This window comes from Chelonia mydas, chromosome 16, assembly GCF_015237465.2.
Source record: "Chelonia mydas isolate rCheMyd1 chromosome 16, rCheMyd1.pri.v2, whole genome shotgun sequence".
Classification (NCBI taxonomy): Eukaryota; Metazoa; Chordata; order Testudines; family Cheloniidae; genus Chelonia; species Chelonia mydas.
In genome coordinates this window covers 7,747,452-7,767,187 of record NC_057857.1, presented here as the reverse complement: position 1 = coordinate 7,767,187, position 19,736 = coordinate 7,747,452, and the positions used below count along the sequence as shown (strand labels likewise).

Below are 19,736 nucleotides of genomic sequence, written 5' to 3'. Positions count from 1 at the left end.
GGAATCTGGGCTGTGTAGGGGATGGCACGCTACGGTTTGATATACTAGCCGAAATAAATGCACTGATCCACAGGAGACTTCCTGCGTAATAAGCAGGGAGGGAGCTATCCCTGTACTTCACACTCTCTGCACCTCACCCATCCCTCTATGGCAAGAAAAGCCCTTTCCCTGGTCCCCAGCGTGAGAGGCAGAGATGGTTACTAGACCCCAGTTCGCCTCCCTCTCACACGCACTTGCTGTTTATTACCTGGTGGTGAGCGTGCAGCAGGTCAGAGCGTACTGGAGTGTAGCACTGCCTCTTCCCAAGGAGGTGTAGGGGGAGCTCTGCCCTTGAGGGCAGGAGGTGGGGGGTGGGGGAAGCACATTGCAATGCAGACCTCCCAACACTGTAATGTCCAAGGGACCGTGGCCTTTGGGGAAAGTCACCTGCCCTGGCTTGTGACTATCAGAACTGTTGAATTGTGAAACGGAGGGGGGATCAGCAGTTTGAGTGACGTCCCAGTCAGGGGACAGACGTTCACAGACAAGCATTTCTAGCGCATGCCATCGCCTCCAATATATTTATGTCCCATTCATTTTTGGACCTTTCCCTTTAATACCAAACCCAGGAATAACAATGCCGTTTACAAAGCTACACACACACACGGCATAAACCGCTTCAAATGCAGTTAAAGGCACTCGATGTTAAAAAGCCTGATGAACTGTGTCAAAAGCCAAATATTTGGTATCCTTATCATGACCCACCCCACCCTAATACACCTCATCCAAGTGTGAGAGGGGGACAGGTCCTACCATGAAGCTGACAATAATAAAAACTGAACACATCCTGGGAACAACAATAACAATACCTAGCTCCTGCCCTCAGTAGATCCCAGAGCGCTTTGCAAGGTGGGGGGCACTATCACTATTTTACAGATGGGGAAACTGAGCACAGAGCGGTAATGTGACTTGCCCAGCAGAGGAGAGGCAGACCTAGGAATAAACCCTGGTCTCCTCCGTCCTGGTCTCACGCTCCTTGCGCTCTGCTATATGGCTTCAGTAGTATTTGCATATAAGCAGGGCTGGATAAGATGCAGTGGGTGCTTGTAGCGGGATGGTCACCCTGCTCTGGCTCAGAAGGGGTTAAAAGCCAGCCCTTGGGGAGGGCTGGGGCTGAGAGCCAATCAGAGAAGGCTGGGAGGCAGCCAATCAGGGCCAGGCTGGGCCCTATAAAAGGGCTGCAGGGCCAGAAGGTAGGTAGTCTCTCTCCAGCCTTGGCCAGGGCCAGGGCCAGGGCCAGGGCCAGGGCCAGGGCCAGGGCCAGGGCCAGGGCCAGGGCCAGGGCCAGGGCCAGGGCCAGGGCCAGGGCCAGGGCCAGGGCCAGGGCCAGGGCCAGGGGGTTTAACCCCCCTTGCTGATGATGAGTGGCCAGTTCAGACTGCAGTTTGCCCCTGAGGGATGGGGCTAGATGAAGACTGGCAGTGGGTTGGCATGGTGAGGTGGGATTGGGGTTCCCTGGGAGGACCCCTGAGTGCGGGGGCACTGCTGTGGGGGAGTACTCCAGAGAAGGGGCACTGCAGGCCAGGGGGGACAAGGGGCCTACACTGATGCCAGTGGTAAGACAAGTAGTGACAGCAGGAGAGAGACTGGCCAGCAGCAGGCGCTCTGGAGCTGGAAGAGCTAATTCCCAATGTAACCAGCAGGAGGTGCCACAGCGGTGGGTCTCGCCTTGCTACAGTGCTCTGTGTGAGGGGAGAGGATTCCCTAGTTCTGCATGTTAGGCCTCTGGCTCCTGGATGGCTCTGTCCCTTGAATAGCAAAGAGGAAACCGGCTTCAATCTGTTTCCGTGGGGGAGGATCAGATGCTGCTGGGGACCAGGAAGCGCAGAACTGTTAGATGCACTGCTAGCAGCAAGCAAGCTCAGCTACCCTGCCGGGGTGGATGATAGCAAAGGGCTCTGCAGCGGGACCCTTCGTGCTCATAGCTGGCTCTTTGCTAAGGGCAAGGATGTGAGTATCAGGGGCCATGCTCTGCATTGGTGCAGGTGTAACTACCTTCGCCGCATTGGGCAGGGTCAATGGCTGGGCGAGGGTTAAAAAGGAGCTAGCCAGAGATCAAGCTGTAACAGGTTTCTCTGGGCGCCCCCAGCGTGGGCGGGTTCGTTATGGAACTAGAACTCGGGTCAGGGCGGCATGGCTTTCTGGGGGTGCTGAGCGAGCCTGCAGGTCTGGATTGTGAGTGAGGCCAGGTCTGGAGGGCAGAGAACAGGAGGCGGAAGCATACCCAAGGTGGGGAGTCTCTGCCTTCTCAGCTGGGTCCCTCCTGGAGTTTTCCGTCTCCTTCACGCCCAAGATTCAAGGGGGTGCAACCTCTGCCCCCGTGGGCCCAAAGTGGAGAAAAAGTTCACAGAAATCCCTGCGAACCAGAAACATGGAGCTAGGCTCGGAGAATCCATCTCAGGCACCTGTCTTTGCTGCAAGGATTTTCCAGCCAACCCAGTCGTGGGGCTGGGGGCTGCCTCAGCAGGAGGGACGGTAATAGCTGTGACCCATGCCCACTCTAGAAGCAGGGGAGTTGCTGTCCAGTAGAAACCCCTTGGGCTTGGGCACTGGGACAGGTGTGTTGAAGCTAAGACCACAAACTGTTTCTCCTGCACCTGACCTGTGAGGAAAGGATGGTTTCCAGGTGACCCCCTGGCCATACTGTTTGCAACTCCAGCTAGCAGAATGGCTGAGGCGAAAGCAGAGAAAGACGGTGAGGTTTTCCAGATTTCTAGGCAAACGGATGCTTAGGAGGCCATGAGCCGCGGTTTCCAAGGAGGTGAATTAACTATCGCTCCGTGGCTTCTGCACGGGATACGGCCACATCCTGTCTGAAGATGCCCCAGAACCCATGTGCCAGATCAGACTAATCAGTTCAAATATATATATTTGCAACCACCTTTTATTCAGATCTTTGTTGGGTTTACAGAGACGTAGGATAGTCCTACGGTTAGGGTACTAGCCTGGGTTTGGGAGAGCCAGGTTCAAGTTCCTGTTCTGCCACAGACTCTGTGTGACCTTGACCAAGTCCCTTAGGGCCAGACTTTTAAAGGTGTATATAGGTGCCTAGATAAGCACTGGGCACTTGTGAACATCCCACTAGGCATTAGCCACCTGAATACCTGTACAAATCTGGCCCGACCTGGGGGCAAAGAGGATTTCCTTCTTCAATGGGTTCCAGATAAATCCAGCCTTATACAAACTGCCAGGGGAGAAATGTCTTCCCCCGTCACACATGCCATCTCCCTCTGGTCCAGAAACAATAACGCCCCCTCCCGGCACCAAGCTGAGTCATCCCTTCCCACCCCCATCTCTCTGCCCCCGGTAGCATTGTGCGTGCTGCTGGGAAACACAAAGGGCAGATGTGTCTGAGGCAGGAGGCTGGAAATCAGCTTGGGGGCTTGGATCCAGTCTCTGTGCATGTGAGAGAAAGCAGGGATTGTGGCTCATCTAAAAGGGGACATCTCATCTCCTTCCCCCCTCCCTCTCTTCCCCTGGGTGCCAAGGAGCTTGGCCAGTCTGAACCCAAACTCACTACTCCGGGACCCATCGCTGGCCCTAATATTGCTGGGGCGCGAGGATGATCCTGTTCTTCAAAGGGCCGGCCTCCAGCTGTAACTCTCCTCTCCCTCTCACAGAGCAGCTGCTGTAGCACTGGGCTGCAGTATTTTTCCCTGGCATTGCAGTGGCTCCCGGAGCAGGCGTCTGGCTGATGGCTGGGCTCTAGCTGTGTGGGCAGAGGCCTCGCCCATCCTGCAGATGGAGTCAGCAGCGTCTTTCCCCTCCAAGAGCCCCCTCTCCGCCACACTGCGGCTGGGCATCTTCTCATGGGGTGGGCTGGCAGATCACACCAGGACTGAGGGGCTGGCACTGCCCAGGGCGTGGGGGGGGGGTGGTGGTAAGGGATCTGAGATGGCACAAGACTGTCTTAGCAGTGATTCAGGCTCTGAGGAACCCTGTGCAAAGGACAGGGTCCCACGCACCTCACCTATGGCCAGGCCCATTTTTGCATACCCAAACCAACCCCTGCCTGCAGCCCCTTTCTCCTCCGACTGCAGCGGCTCTCACAGCTGGTGCCTGAGGAAACAGGCCAGACCTTGAACCGGGGATACAGCCGAGAGCCAGCAGAGCGGAGAATGCAGTGCCAGCAGCAGAGTAGCTGCCAGGTCCTGTGTGCAAGGGCCTCTGGCTCCCACATGCCCACAGCGATAGTACCCAGACCTGGGGATGCCAAGGCCGCTACACCCCTGGCTGCTGCTGGGGTATTGCTGGGACTTGCTCGTCAGCGGCCCACCCTGCTCCTTGCAAGGGCTAAGGTGCATCGCCGTGTTTGGAGCTGGTTGGTAGGAGGGTGCTGGAGAGGGGGATTGCTGGCACTCCTTATCCTCTGGCTCGGCACTGCCTGGCAGGAGCCATTTTGACCCTCCTTTTGTCAGTGGCGCTCTAGGGTGGGCAAGAGCAGCCCCCTGAACGCACAGGTTTGGAGAGAACAAGCTGGCCAGGTGAGGGATTCTGGCTTTGCAGCCCCGGCAGAGTCCTCTCAGTGCAGCCACGCAGGTCCCCACTGCCAACCTGCCCCAGGCCCTGCAGGCTGTGGACGGGCGGCTGTCTCTGGCAGGTTAACTGCCAGCCTCGGTTCCCTGCAGTCAGTTTCCTCCTCCTCCACCACCCCCAGCTCTGCAGCAAGCTGCAGTCTGTTTGATCCTGGGCTTCGAAGATCTGCCGTGAGCCATCCGAGTGGCGTCTGCCCGCAGTTCCATCAGATCCAATGCTACATCTCCTGCCCAGTGAGAGCTCTTGGTCAGAGGTTTAGGGCAGGCCCCATAAATTGCCTTTGCTGTCCACCAGTTCCTTAGTTAAGGGAGCTGTTAAAAGTGCGCCTCTGAGCTCTGGTAGGGCTGCTGAGCTGTTCAGTGCCCTCCCCTGGCTGCTGCATGGCCCCTGATGGAATGCACCTTTTTGCTTTATGCAGTCCACGGCACCAGAACCGCTGCCCAAGCTCATACCCTGCGTCTAGAATAACAACAACAATAGCGATGCCTAGCTCATCTATAGCGCTTTCCATCCACTGATCTCAAAGCGCATTACCAAGGAGTTCAGTACCATTATCCCTGTTGTACAGGTGGGGAAACTGAGGCACAGAGGTGCCATGACTTGCCCAAGCAGAGCTAGTCTGTTACACAAACGGCCGAAAGCAGCTCACAGGTTTGGGCTGAGGCGATTTTGTTCAGATTTATTTACTCCTTGTCCTTTGTGGGGCAGAGCTAGCACTGCCCCTGCTGCACCAGATCAGCCCACTGAGATTTACGATGGCCTCTGGTGCCAGCCAATATGAGCAGAGGATTTCTGAAGCGCAGTGTCTGCTTCAGAGGAAGGCAAAGAATCCATCGGCATTCTTCAGGGCAATTGTGGAATCTTCTGTAGAGAGGAGGCTGGAAACCCTTCCTGACCCCACAAACTATACCCTGAAGCATGAGATTTGTTTCAAATACTCATGTCTCTGGTACCTTAGAGGCAGAAGGCCAGTGCTCAGGTGCTTCAGTCTCCCTAGCAATCCTGATGTCCAACATAACCAATGCTCTTGACATGGGGTGGGGGGGGTAGGGGGGGGTGTTATTTCTGGCACTTAGCGAGCAAGTCCTGACCACAGCTTGATGCCCATTGACTCACGGGCGGGATGCCAGATTAGAGGGACAAGCAGACGGCTTTGATCTGGCATATCCAGTGTGGCCGTATGGAATGTCATTATGGCCCTCGCCTCTCAGGACCTCCACATCTCTGACCACAGGGAAATCGGCTGTCAAGGCAGCTGTTGGGTAAGGCCTGCAGCCAGTGCAAGTCAGAGGCTGGGGAGATGTAGGGTGGGGAACAGATGGGGCTGTAACGCAAGTGTCTGACTTCATTTGACAAAGATGCCTCTGCCCAGGGAGGCAGGCTGTGTGCCAAGCGATTTGGGTTAATTACAGCGATACCACCTCTGGGCTCAGTGCGCCATAGTGGGAGCAGGAAAGGGGTGATGAGTGGCAGAGGTGGGGTGCACTCAGCCTGCAAGGAGGCTGCCCCACTCTGTCTGAAGATCACTCAATTCTTCACAGAACAAGCCAGCCAACCGGTAAAGGGGCTGGTCCTCTCGGAGAGACCCTTCCCCCCCCAGCCCTCAAATACAGCCTTGGTCAGACAGGCCACTTCCTGAAGGCTGGATGATCCTGGCCTGGGAATGAGGAATAAATTGATGCAGGCCATAGTGCAGCAAGCGGCATGCTGCCCCCGTGCATATGTGCTGCATGGGCAGGAGTCTGCAGTACTCGGAGTGAGAATTTTTATCCTCAAAGGAGCCCTGGATGTCTGAGTACCCCAAGCCCCCAATACTCTAGGCCTCCCCAAGTACTGCAGTACCCCAAGGCCCCCAGTACTACAATACCCCAGCCTCCCAGCCCCTCCAATACTGCAATACCTCAGCCCCTCAGTACTGCAGTATCCAGATACCCTGCAGCAAACCCAAGAAATCCATAGCAATAGATCACATCCCTTGCACTGACTACAGCTGAGGCACACCCGGGGGAGATAATGGCAAAGGGTTTCAGGAGAATCCCTGAAGGGGAAGGGAGAAGAATCAGAGAGTGGAGTTACTGGGAGGGACCGGCTGGCTTCTTTGCAGCGCTCGCTCCTGCCCTCCCTAGCCGCCCCCCACTCCACGGGGCAGGCCTGCGCTGCAGAAATCCGGGAGTGCCCCACTTCCCGCACCGCATGTCTGCGAGGCGAGGAGCGGGTGGGACATGTCAGCGCAGGTGACCGTGCCCCGCTGTGCCAGTGTACGGATGAGAGACGTGTCCCGCTCCAGGGCCCAAAACACAAGGGAGGCAGAAATCGCACAGGAACAGAAAGGAGCAAAGCCATCGCTTCAGAACGCGAGCCGGAGAAGCAGCCCCGACCTTGGGGAGAAAGGAGAGAGACGTCACGCTACGGGGCAGCCTGCCGCCGGTTCAGGGAGAACAACCCTGCCAAAGACAGCGGCACCACAGACGCCAGAGAGCCTTATCCTGGAAACGCTGCACCCCTCTGGGCCCTGGACACCCTGCCTCATTTTGAAATTCTGGCCACCCTGGTCCAGCTTGCCGTGCCCACTAGGTCCGACTGGGTTGAAGCCGTGTGTGTGGTGGGGGGAGGAGGGGGCACAGTAGATGCGTGGAGAGAGCAAAGGTGGGTGCATGGGGGAGATGTGCCAGGCTTAGGGATAGGGTGGGGGCGCTGTGCGTCTGGCCCCGGGGTGGGATACGGGCAGGGTAGATCAGGACGGAGCGCAGAACAACTGGAGGAAGGTGGGGACCGCTCAGCTAACAGCACTCCTGCAGGGCCTGTGTGGCAGCCATAGGGCATACAAGCTCCAAAAACTCTAGTAGCTCCAGGCGAGCTGGAGCCAGACTTGGCTAGAGGATACTAGGTCCCAAGGGGACCTGGATTCATGAGTGGGACCCCTAGGCACTACCACAATACAAATAATGAAGAATTGTAGGGTCTGAAATGGTGGGGGTGGGTGGGTGGGCTTGGATTCTTGAACCCTTCCTGCCGACCCCTCGACTGGGAGAAGCCATCTCACCTGGGATAACATGCTACGCTTGTTACTCAGTTAACCCTTTCAGCAGCCACAACCACTCCCCCCTCCCCCACCGACTAGTGCATCCTGGGACCCAGACGGGGACTGACTGTGCTTTTCTGAAACGGGGTCCAGTATGGGCTCCGCGGCTCTCCTGCAGGGTGGGGAAGCAGCAAAACGAGGAGCTCTGACGAACTTCCTGTCTGGGTGGCCGCCAGCGTGCTGCCCGCGTGTGTCTATTATTGACTCTAATGGAACTACTCTGTATTTACACCATTGTAACCAAGAGAAAAATCAAGCCTATTCGCTTTAATATTATACAGATGGGTTGGACAGGGTGTACCAGCCATTTACGGCCCTCTACTGGAGGTCCTGCTGCCTTGGCCCCCTAAGAAGCTGTCCTTTTGGAAGAGAAAAGCAGCAAATTCTAGCCCTCCAGGAGTTGCCTGGAAAGGCCTCCCAGGATCAGCTGCTGGTGGAACCAGTGAGACTTGGTCTTTCAGTGGCTAGAGGGCCTGGAGTACGCACAGGCCAATGAGGGGCCAGCAGGCCAGATAAAAAGAGTTGGCTGCTACTATCTAAAGCAGTTCTACAAGAGGCTGGGACAGGGCGGGAAGACTCTCCCTGTCTTAACCCAAGAAACCTGGACCAGAGAAGGACTGTTAATAAGTACTTTAATGCCCAAGTGGCCATCTTGAGGTAAGTGTTAATTTATTTTCTGCAAAATTAAGGTGAGCTTGTTCTATTGGATGCCTCAGGTGAGCCTGTGACAGTCACATATAACTACGGTCATGGAAAAAATGTGTTTGGTGGCCATTTCATCCCACAAGACCAGATGTTATCATCATATGCATTCTTGTATGGCCTCACCACTTTGGGTCTGCTATCCTCAGGCCAAGCTGCTTTTACATTTCTATTTCTATTTTTACTAAGAATGAGGGGAAAAAGCAAACTGCTACCATTTCACTTCTGTACCTTCTAGAAAAAAATGCAATTCAAATGGCTACGGGGGAGTATTCCTCCTCTGTTCTTGATTACCCTTTCTATTGATGGTCTTCACCACTCTTGAGGGATAAGGTCTTAAATAAGTGATGGGGACAAATCATAGGGCTACAGCCAGCTCATTAGATATCTTGCATGTATCTTCCAATCCATCATTCTTTCTGAATTAATTTGCCTCTCTGGGTGATTTGCATGGCACTAAAGTGACAGACCGGCTAATTTAAAAGTTAGCAATGAGGTGGCCTATAAGAAATAAAACTTGTATGTCACCCTGGGAGGCAATGTGTTTTATTTATAACCGAGCAAAAGCAGAGCAATCTTTCACGGAGCCTTTCAAACGAGTACAGTTTGCTTGACATAGGGTCTGATCCACCCGCCATTAGCATCAATGGCAAATCTCCAGTTGACATTGATGGTGCAATAGTGGAACTGTAAGAAAAGTGGGCTAAATACCTCACACAGGGGTAGCACTGTAGCACTTCAGTGTAGACACTGCCTGCACCGATGGGAAGGGTCCTCCAGTCAGCATAGTTAATCCATTTCCCTGAGAAGCAGTACCTAAGGCGATTGAATAATTCTTCTGGCTATACCGGGAGTTAGGTTGGCTTAACACCATCTCACAGGGGTGTGGATTTTTCACACCCTAGAGAGACATAGTACGCTAATGCAAATTCCCAGTGTAGACCAGATCTCAGTTAAGCCATATTAACTCTAGGGCAGGGCATAGGTATAACCAAAGGCAAAATTTGCTTCAATATGTCTAATTTTACATCTACAGCTGTCCTATACATGTGATCATGCTACAGAAATAACCTGAAGCCCATAAGGAAATTAATGGCATGTAAATACATTGCCAAGGGGAGTTGTAAACCAGCATGCATATTTAATAGGACTGGTAACATAAGAGCAACCTGACTGGCTGATGAAGAATATGACTGGGAGGATATTGCCAGTTTAGCTACCCAACACTGGCTGTTAACCAATGGGAAAGACTCACTAGGCAAACAAACAGCAACACATTTCACAAGAGCAGTAATACACTTCAAGATGAGCAGCAAAAAGGGATACCTGTTCTCAGCTGGCTGAAGGTACTTGGCCTTCAGCCTCAGGTCTTACAAAGAACCAGTGATGGTGTGGGTATCTCGTGTAACATGCATATGTTGTGATGTGATACAGCTCCCACTTTTCAGATACAGCTCCCACTATCTAAGATGTGGCCCCGCATTATTGTAGTATCTGAACACCCCATAGTCACTACTGTATTTATCCTCACTACACCCCTGTCGGGCAGGGCAGTGCTGTTATCCCCATTGTACAGATGGGGAACTGAGGCACAGAGAAACTAGTGACTGTGACACTAAGCACCTCTGTATTCACACCCTACACACTACTGTAGTAATCTTTGTACAGAACACACCTTGTGAAGTATCATTTGAAAACTAATAATTCCATGATCATTAATATTCTTGTGTGATGTATGTAAGCGTTGGGTATTAAGAGTTATGGATATGTGCTAGAATTATGACTCAAGTGTGTTTAACCCAGGCATGCCAGGGGAGCTGGTAAACAGGTCTGCCTTAGACAAAGGAACATGTTTTCCCCACCTGGGAGTTATTTCCAAAGCTCTCTGAAAGACAAGAAGAATGTATTTACATATCATGTAAACAGTCCCATCAAGCTAACAAGGGGTGGAGGCAAACCTCACACTAACCTCACGATGGCAGTTGTCTGTCTGTCTCCAATGAAATTAAGCAACGTGCGACTAGAAACAATGGAAGCTCCATTTACATAGAGGACCAGCATGGGGATGGGAAGCCCACAGGAAGGGAAAAACCAGCATGAGATCATCCTGCCTCTTGAAACAGTCATTGAACTTTGGACAATATAAGCAAGGAGAGAAGCCATCTTCGGCATCCAGCCCTAGCCAGACGCAATGGAACAGAGCTCTTACAAGCCAAGAAAGATGTGTCCTTCAACCAAATGGGCGGGGGGGGTTAAGGTCTCTGGAAACTGAATATAGGTGAGAAACCATCTTTCACCAAGCCTGTACCTTGCTAGATTAAGTTTTAGAGCTTTAGATGTGTGTTATCACTTTTATTTGTTTGTAATCCTTTCTAACATCATTCCTTTTACTTGGCATCACTTAACCTATGTCCTAGAGTTGTTAATTTTGTTTTACTATTAATCTAAACCACTAGTGCTGTGTTGGAATTAAAGTGACTCTTCATTTCAGTTAATGTGGCAAGCTAGTGGGTTTTGTGTGTTTTAGAGCAACAAATGAATCTTATGATTTCTCTGCACTGTCCAGGAGAGAGCTGGACATTGCAGACCACATGGTTTTGAAGAAATCCAGGACTTGGAGTGTGCTGGGGTCACCTTGCTGGTTTTAATCCAGGCTGGTGCAAGCCAGAGTGTGACAGTGGGGTGTTGCCGGCAGGCTGCTGGTGTGTTGCTGGACCAGGGCTGTAGTTCTACAAAAACACTCGGGGTACGACCTGCATACTTGTTGCTGACTATGCTCCCAACTACCAGGCTAGCGCCCCAGTCACTGGATTACCCTTCCTTTCTAGGGCCTGATTTTCCCAGGGCAGCTGCTCTGCACTTCTGAAAGTCAGGCATCTAACATAGTGCCACCAGGCACCCCAAATCACTAGTCACTTCTGAAAAGCTTGTGACAATCTCTACAGCAAAACCTGCCCTAGGACCACGTCCAATACCAACTCCTAGCTTAATGTATCTCCAGCACATATTTGTTCAATCTTTACTTAAAGACCCACTTTGAGTTGACAACTGATTTTTGCTGGTCCATTCACTGATTGCTTATGAGGGGCTCCACTGTGTCCATTCAGCCACACGTAATCTATTATACCATTTACATGCACTAGAAATCGGCTCAACGCATGTTCTCTAGGCCTAAAATGATTATTCCCTAAGCATGCCCATCACTGTAAAGCAGGCTTCATTGACTTAGGAACAGTGGGGAGGCAGTCACTTGGTTCAATGCACAGATAAGACCTCATTCTTAAAGGCAGGGCCCAGCCCTGCAACGTTTACTCAACCAAAGAAGCCTCCATAAGCGTTGAAGAATCAGGCCCAATGCCCTTAAACAGAAGGACTTATTCTGTTTTTAAAGATTCCTTTAGGGCATGGTCACAGAGATGCGAGCTCCAGGGTGCCACATGTGTACTATTAAACACGACTACCAAGTGTACAGAGATAGCAGGAGGTAGCCCATAACCTCTCTCCCTGAGCTCAGCAACAGAATTCTGATCAAGGTCAAGGGGAGCAGGAGCAGTTTTTCCAACCACCTGGAGAGTTGCCCCTCCTGGTTACTCAACCTGAAGGGTTGCATTGCAGGGATGCAGGACCACAAATTTTACTGCCACCAGGAGTTCCTTAATGCTCCTGCGGCACTGCGTAGAAGGGCAGATTTTCAAAAGCACTCAGCATATTGAGAGTGGCGCACGATTTAAGAAATCTGCCTGAAATCATGGGCACTTGGAAGTCCAATTGGAAGGGTTAGTTGCAGACTCCCTCATCACCCGCAATGAAGTCGTCTTGGTTTTGTTTGTGCTGGTCTGAAACAGGACATGCATCTTTCTGCCCAAATGCCAAAACCTAGGGAAAACTTTGTGTCAGTACTGTAGGAGGGAGTGGATCGTAACCCTTCCTGATGTTAGGGAGATGCAGAGCTCTCTCTTTTTAAACTACAGTTTGGGGGGGAGAGGGGGCAGAATAAAAAGGAAAATTAAACCCAAAAAAGGCTTATATATTATAATGAAATGTCAGATTGCATTGTTGGAAGCTATAACTCTAGCCATAATTTCCTTTGTTATAGCTAATTTATTTGGGGAGGGGGAGCTCAGACAAATGCAGAACCTTTGCATTCAGTAACACCTCAGCCGTGATACTTTAAGGGCTGGTTCTCCCCTGCCTTGCACCTTGGGTGGTCAATGAGCCTGTGCAAGTGGGTGTTGAAGGCTAAGAAATCAGAATTCTCCATTCATGATGGTGGCAAGATGCCACATGCTCTCGCACAGGTATAAGGCCCAGATCCTCAAAGATATTTAGGCACCTGACTCCCAATGATTTCCGTGGACATTAGAAGCCTTGAGCATCTGGGCCTAAATAACTACCCAAGGGGCAAGGCAGAGAAGAATCAGCCCATTCGACACTATTCAGGCCAGCTTTTCAAGCGGGCTCAGTTCCAATGTACCCAGCATGCTGAGCGCTTTTAAAAATCTGTCCCACGGGGGTGAGTTGTGGATGGCCTGCCAGCCCTGGGCACTTGATCATTTGTGTGACTATAAGAAGAGTTTCTCGGATTGTGTAGATGTACGTGAAGAGAAGGAGAGTGTGTGTGCATTCCAAAAAAACAAATACGAAGCTAAGGTTTGTTAATTCTTTTACAATGACCAGAGATGCTCATTACTCTGCCCTGTATTCCAGGCCCATTGTATTCAGGGACACAAAGGCCGAGATCAAAGTACAGGAACTCCTCACTTAAAGTCGTCCCAGTTAACACTGTTTCGTTGTTTCGTTGCTGATCAATTAGGGAACATGCTCGTTTAAAGTTGTGCAATGCTCCCTTCTAACGTGGTTTGGCAGCCACCTGCTTTGTCCACTGCTTGCAGGAAGAGCAGCCCATTGGAGTGAGCTGGAATCCCCCAGTAAATCCCAAGGCAAAGGTACAAACTCTACCCCAACTCATCTGCTCTGCACCTCGACACACTCCTGCCTGCTTAGCACATCTCCTTCTACTTGTTGGAAGGCCAACGTGGTTTAAAAACAATCACGCCAGCTCCACTAGGCACCACAGTTGGCTTTTAAAAGATAGGGGACAAACCTGGGTCAAACAGGGCAGCTGGCAAATACGGTAACTTCATCTCCCGCCCCACCCCCGGCCTCCTCCTGCCCAAAAAAGGGTGGACCGGAGTTTCATGAAATGGTGATAGAAAGGGCTGGGAATCACGGATTAACCGTCACTGTCCTCAGATACGCTGGAGAGATTTTACTCAGAATTTACAACACGCCTGTGGGCAGAGGCCAGACCTGGAAAGTTTCATCCAGGAATGTGACTTTTTTTTTTTTCTGGGGAGAATTATGAGACTTTTTTGCAACTGCATGGACTGCACGGTATTTGCTCTCAGACGCAACACCGGGTGGGTGGAAGGGGTGACGTACTGGATGGAATGGCCCCAGAAAAGGTATCATCATGACAAGAGTTGGCTGCGAATTCAGAGGCAAGTCTACAAAGTTATCACCAAGGGCTAGAGGGGAGCCAGGCGCGGTGCCTTTCTTTGAAGGGTGGGGCCATGTAAAAGAGGGAGCCATGGCAGGATGATGCTCCGTTGCCTTCTCCACTCAAGAGGTAACCCCGTCTGTGCACAGGATCAGTGGGTGGCCTAGGGATCAGGACAACTGTTCTCCATGGCATCATCATCACCACCACCGCCGCCGCCGCCAGAAAAACCTCCTGGACATCCCAGCCCACAATAATCTTCATAGTCAGCATTACCTTGCACAGTGTGGGCAACTGCCCAGTGAACCCATGGGAAAGGTGGGCAGGGCCAGTGAGGAAGTCCTGCAGGAACCACTCTGGTCAGAAGGCCATGAGGAAGCACAGGACTCCCACGCAGATAGCTGGGACCTATGGTCAGGGGATGAGCTCCACCTCCCAGATAGGACAATTCCAAGGAAATGGAGAGCAAACTCTCTCCAAGGCCTTGATCCTACAACGAGAGCTCTCTGTAGGCAGAATCCCAAGCCCCAATGAAGCCAACAGGGGTCAGATTGCATGGAGCTCTCTGGACAATCACAGTCCAAATTACCTGTGTCCTATGCAGCATTTCCCTGCCCAGGGAGAGAATCTAGTGTGAGTATTATAGATAATCTTATATTAGAGGGATACCCAGCTACTGGTTATCTTACAGATTAAAAAAGCTCTTTTGAGGGAAGAACAGCAGATCGAGGGACGTGATCGTTCCCCTCTATTCAACATTGGTGAGGCCTCATCTGGAGTACTGTGTCCAGTTTTGGGCCCCACACTACAAGAAGGATGTGGAAAAATTGGAAAACATCCAGCGGAGGGCAACAAAAATGATTAGGGGACTGGAACACATGACTTAGGAGAGGTGCTGAGGGAACTGGGGATGTTTAGTCTTCAGGAAGTCTTTAGTCTTTAGTCTAGAGAAGAATGAGGGGGGATTTGATAGCTGCTTTCAACTACCTGAAAGGGGGTTCCAAAGAGGATGGCTCTAGACTGTTCTCAGTGGTAGCAGATGACAGAACAAGGAGTAATGGTCTCAAGTTGCAGTGGAGAGATTTAGGTTGGATATTAGGAAACACTTTTTCACTAGGAGGGTGGTGAAACACTGGAATGCGTTACCTAGGGAGGTGGTGGAATCTCCTTCCCTAGAAGTTTTTAAGGTCAGGCTCGACAAAGCCCTGGCTGGGATGATTTAGTCGGTGATCGGTCCTGCTTTGAGCAGGGGGTTGGACTAGATGACCTCCTGAGGTCTCTTCCAACCCTGATATTCTGTGATTCTGTGAACAGTGCAGTTTGTTATAAAACTCCTGAAGGCTAGAGTTTTGCCTTCAGTCAGATGCCCATCATGGTGGTTAGAACAAGAAAGTGTGTGTGATTTGTGATGGTTAATGTTGTCATAGAATATCAGGGTTGGAAGGGACCTCAGGAGGTCATCTAGTCCAACCCCCTGCTCAAAGCAGGACCAATCCCCAATTTTTGCCCCAGATCCCTAAATGGCCCCCTCAAGGATTGAACTCACAACCTTGGGTTTAGCAGGCCAATGCTATTGTATTCAAGCAAAGAAAGAAAATATGTGAAAAGTCCACATCACTAGCTTCCAGCCACTGGTCTTTGTTCAAGGAATGGAAGGTTTAGAAGATACATTTAGATTGTAGCCTTTGGGGGTTTTGACTGAGGAAGGAGGGTCGGATGAGACCTTTAGCTTTTCCAAGGAATGCTCTTCAGGAACGCAGCGATACATTGTGCATCCCGTCGGTTTCATAACCTACTTTTCACACGCTAGAGAGTGAAAGAGGACAATCTAGTGCCAGAGAATTAAATGCAGCAAAACATTTTAAATTCCACCTCACCCCCCCTCCAGGATTATCTTGCAGCACTAGAACCAAAGGATTTTCTCCCCCCTGACGGAGCTGACCGAGCCACAGCTGAGCTGTAGGGTTTTGGAAAATAAAAGCAGAGCGAGACTGGTGCAGAGCTGTCTGTTAGCTCTCTGGGTAGGTGATTTCTTGGAACAAAGCAGGACATAAATCTAATGGGATCATCCCACCAAACAGTCACACCACCGCACTTCAGCCGCACCATCTGCAGACTGGAGCCGAGGCTGTGGTGTGGAGGATTGTTAAATAAGACCCTGCCTTCTTAATGCACAAAGCTCCAGGAGCGCTTTCTCGGTACCCAGAGCTATTCAAATCGACATGTATTTCTCCCATTCCCACCGCTAAGCACACACACAAAAAAATTAAACGATGACTTTTTAAGGCGACATTTTGCCTAGTTTCCATTTAAATAAATAATACAAGGTTAATTAATTTCAAGAGAGCGAAGGATTTACATGATTCATGGCAGAGGGGACTCAGAGGAAGTTGTCACCATTTTATACCGTTTTTGTTGTTAGTTATTTAGGCATAAAAGTTTCTCGATTAGATTATTATGGCACGAGGAATGCAGGCACTCTATACAGGAACTCCCCACTTGCCCAGTTGCATACACTCTAAAAATAAGAACCCCTTATTTAGATACTAAGAATAACATCATGGGGGGGAGAATCTTAGATTCCCCCCCCCCCCCCGAGCTAGAGAAGATATCAACCGTGAGCCAAAAATAGCACCTTGGATTCATACACAAAAGCTTATGCCCCCCAATCAGAGCAACTGCACAAAGAAATACCCTGGTTGCCAAAGTGCCCAGCTCAAAGCCCAGAGAAGAGTCGGCCTTTATCTGAACCATTTCTTTGGGTAGCTTGAACGGCCTCCACCACCTTGGGGGCATGTTCCTGATGGGAAGGGAAAGCTGGGTGCTGCTTGCACGGTATGATTTGATTTTGGGGGTGGGAGCGGGGAGTCCAGAAGGCTTTGCCCTGACACTGCAGGACCTGGCGAAGCAGCAAGGGCTGTCTGTGCCTGCGCAAAATAACGCAGCCAATGTCGGCGAAGGAGCCGGTAATTTTGTGTTTATTTATTATTGGCCCAGGCAGAGATCACCTCCTCCTTCTCCCCCCACCCCCCACCCTCCCATGCCCGGAGGCTCTGGGGAATCATCTGGGATGTATTTATTAATTATTATTAATGATGATCATTCCTATGATTATTTATTGGGATAATCAGGCGACCGCTGCCTGCTGGACAAAGCCACTAGGACCCAGAGCCTGGGGAAATGGCTCAGCTTGCTGTCCCTTTCCATCTCCCTCCCCCAGCACTGCAGAAAAATCCCAACCGCCCCCCTCCCTCAATCAAATGGCAACACCCCCCCATACACCCCCATTTCCCCATGTATTTCTCCAGTTTCCTCTGGTTTGATTCCCCTGCCCCCTTTATCTCCCCCCCCCTCCACCCGCCACTACCACCCCGCCACCCCCAGCTGGGCGTTGATCCTGACTGCAAGGGTCCGGATTGCGCATCTGCAATTCCAACCCCCCGCCCCCCCACTTTCTATTTTCTCCTGGAAAAGATTACCAAGACTCTGGTCCATTTCCCCATCAGATCCTGGGGCTCCCCCCCTCCCCGCCCGCAACACACACTCCCACATCCAAACAGAGCCCATCTAACCTCCCAGATCCCCCCCTGCCCCCCCCCCCAGATCCAGCCTCCACCCGCACAGCCCGGGGAAGGGAGGGGAGAGATCAGAGGGGGAAACAGACCCACAAGAGAAGCATCCTCTTACTTTCTCCAACCACAGCCTTGAGCCCAATGGGTGCCATGATGCCCTGGTGCCTTTCGGGGGGGGGGGGGGCTCGTCTCTCCCTTTTCCTGCTGCTCTCTGGTTTGTACAAATCCGCTCGCCCGGGCTGTGCGCTCAGCTGCCTGCGCAGGAGGGGGAGACCGGGAAGCTGAAGATGGGCCTGAGGGGGGACCGGGGGGGGGGGCTGATGATGATGATGGGGAAGAGGAGGTGATGGTGCTCCACGACGTCACCGCTTTGCAGACCAATCGCCTCGGCGGGCTGGTGCCTCCATCACGGGGCTGCGGTGCAGCCCACTGGCCACCTGGGCGAGGGAGGGGGAGCAGCAGCGGCCCCCCCGGGACAGAGAGAGACCCCTCCAGCCGCCGGCGGGCTCTGATCCTGCAGCAAGCTGCAGGGTGCTGGGGGGGGGTGGGGGGTATGTCCGTCTAGGAACAGCCTAGCATCAGCCGCAGTGCTCGCCCTCCCTGCCACTCACCAGGGCTGTACGCTGGGGGTGAAGATCTTGGGTCCAATTCCTCCCGGGGGAAACCCGACTGCAGTGCCTGGCCTTACACCAGGGCCGGATTGGCAGCCCCTGAGCACAGAGCCTGGTCAGAAAGCATTGCTTGAATCAAAGCAACCCCTGTGCTCTTACAGCCAGCTGCTATTCCCCTGCCTGTGTGTTTGTTCGTTGCTCAGCCTTGCATTGTTTATTTGAATGGAAACGTTGCAAACTGTAGCTTTGAAAATTCAATGTTTAACTGTAATATTTTATTATTGTTTTTTGTGTATCTGAGCGGGGAGGGGAATGGGAGAAATGAAAGTAGGTTCAAATAGCTCTGGCTATAGAGAGAGCATTACTGTATTTATTCCCAGGCTGCATATAAACCTACTCATGGGGATGATTTTTAGATCTATAGGCAGAGCAGTTAGTGGCGAAAGGCAGCACTGGACTTTGCCCCTCATGGCATCCTGGAGCTGCAATTTGTTTTTCTCTCTGAGAAAACAAAAGGGACCAGAGGAAGAAATCCAGCGAGACAGAGGAGAATCTAGCTCAGGGAGGCAGGGCTTCCTCCTAGACTGCAGGGACAAGGCCCTCCAGAAACGGTCCCCAGACCAAAGGCATCTAGAGTAAGATCTCCCTCACCCATACATAACAGGGACAGGAGGGTTGTAAGTGAGCTGACCTGGAGACGATCTACACTGTGGAGCCATTCCAATAACTTTTCCCCAAAATGCCTGGTCCTGGATTTAAACACATAAATTGGTTAGCAAATAAAGCACCGGGCAGGGAGTCAGGGGACCTGGGTTCTACTCCCAGTGCTGCAGTGGACCTGCTGTGTAATCTTGGGTAAGTCACTTCAGTGTTTTATATCTGTTTCCCTCCCCTTTGTCTGGTCTATGATGATCGTAAGCTCCTTGGGGGCAGGAACTGGATTTCACTGGGTGTTTGTACAGCACCCAGCACAATGGGGCCCTGGATTTATCTGGGGCCTCTAGGTCCTGCTGCTGTTTTGGTGGTTCTTATTTTATTTTGTGATCCTGTACATACCACTAGCAAAGAAGGGGAGCTTAGAGTCCAGCACTGCATGTGGGTGGTCCCCTGTGCTCATGCAGACCCCAACTGGGGCACCGTTCAAGTAAAGGTGGTGAACCCATGCTCAGTCCATTGCAGGATGGGGGCCAAAGTGTCAGACGGCATGCAACAGGTGGACAAGACAGAGAACCAGTGGGAAGGAGGGAGTAGGGACGATGGCTTCACAATCAAACAGAGTTTAGCACAAAGATGGAACTCTTCCCAAATCTGGATGCGTTCTAGGATTCCTAAACTGCACATGTATCTATGCCCCATGCGCTGTGCCGTGGTTTTATTGTTATTTGTGACAGATTTGGACTTGCTCTGCAATAACTCATGCATACTGCATGTTGAGTTGGGTATTGGTAAGCTGGTTATGTGGTGATTCTATTGGGGTGCTACTCGAAGAATATATGAATTTAGTTTAATAGGGGGCTGTTGGGGGAAAAACAAGCAGGAGGGGAAAGAATGGCTCAAGATAAGCCACTTCTCCGTGAACACTTCAGAGCTGGTGAGAGATCAGGCCAAGACAGGGAAAGGCTGACGAACGCAGCAATCTGGCAGGTTTAAAAGCGAACATGTTCTCAAGGGGGAAGGGGGTGTTTTGATGAGCC

At 51.6% G+C, this 19,736-nt stretch overlaps 1 protein-coding gene across 2 annotated transcripts in view; it reads right to left on the bottom strand.

Annotated features, from left to right (window-relative positions):
• Positions 1-18,052, bottom strand: part of STXBP1 (syntaxin binding protein 1) — a 67,424-nt gene extending 49,372 nt beyond the window's left edge. Inside the window, exon 1 of one of the 2 annotated variants that reach the window (XM_037879913.2) lies at positions 17,547-18,052. In XM_037879913.2, coding sequence (XP_037735841.1) covers positions 17,547-17,583 — 37 coding nt within the window. In that variant the 5' untranslated portion in view covers positions 17,584-18,052. The remainder of the gene's footprint in view (positions 1-17,546) is intronic. The other variant, XM_037879912.2, reaches the window with a different exon arrangement.
• Positions 18,053-19,736: the final 1,684 nt, after the last annotated feature.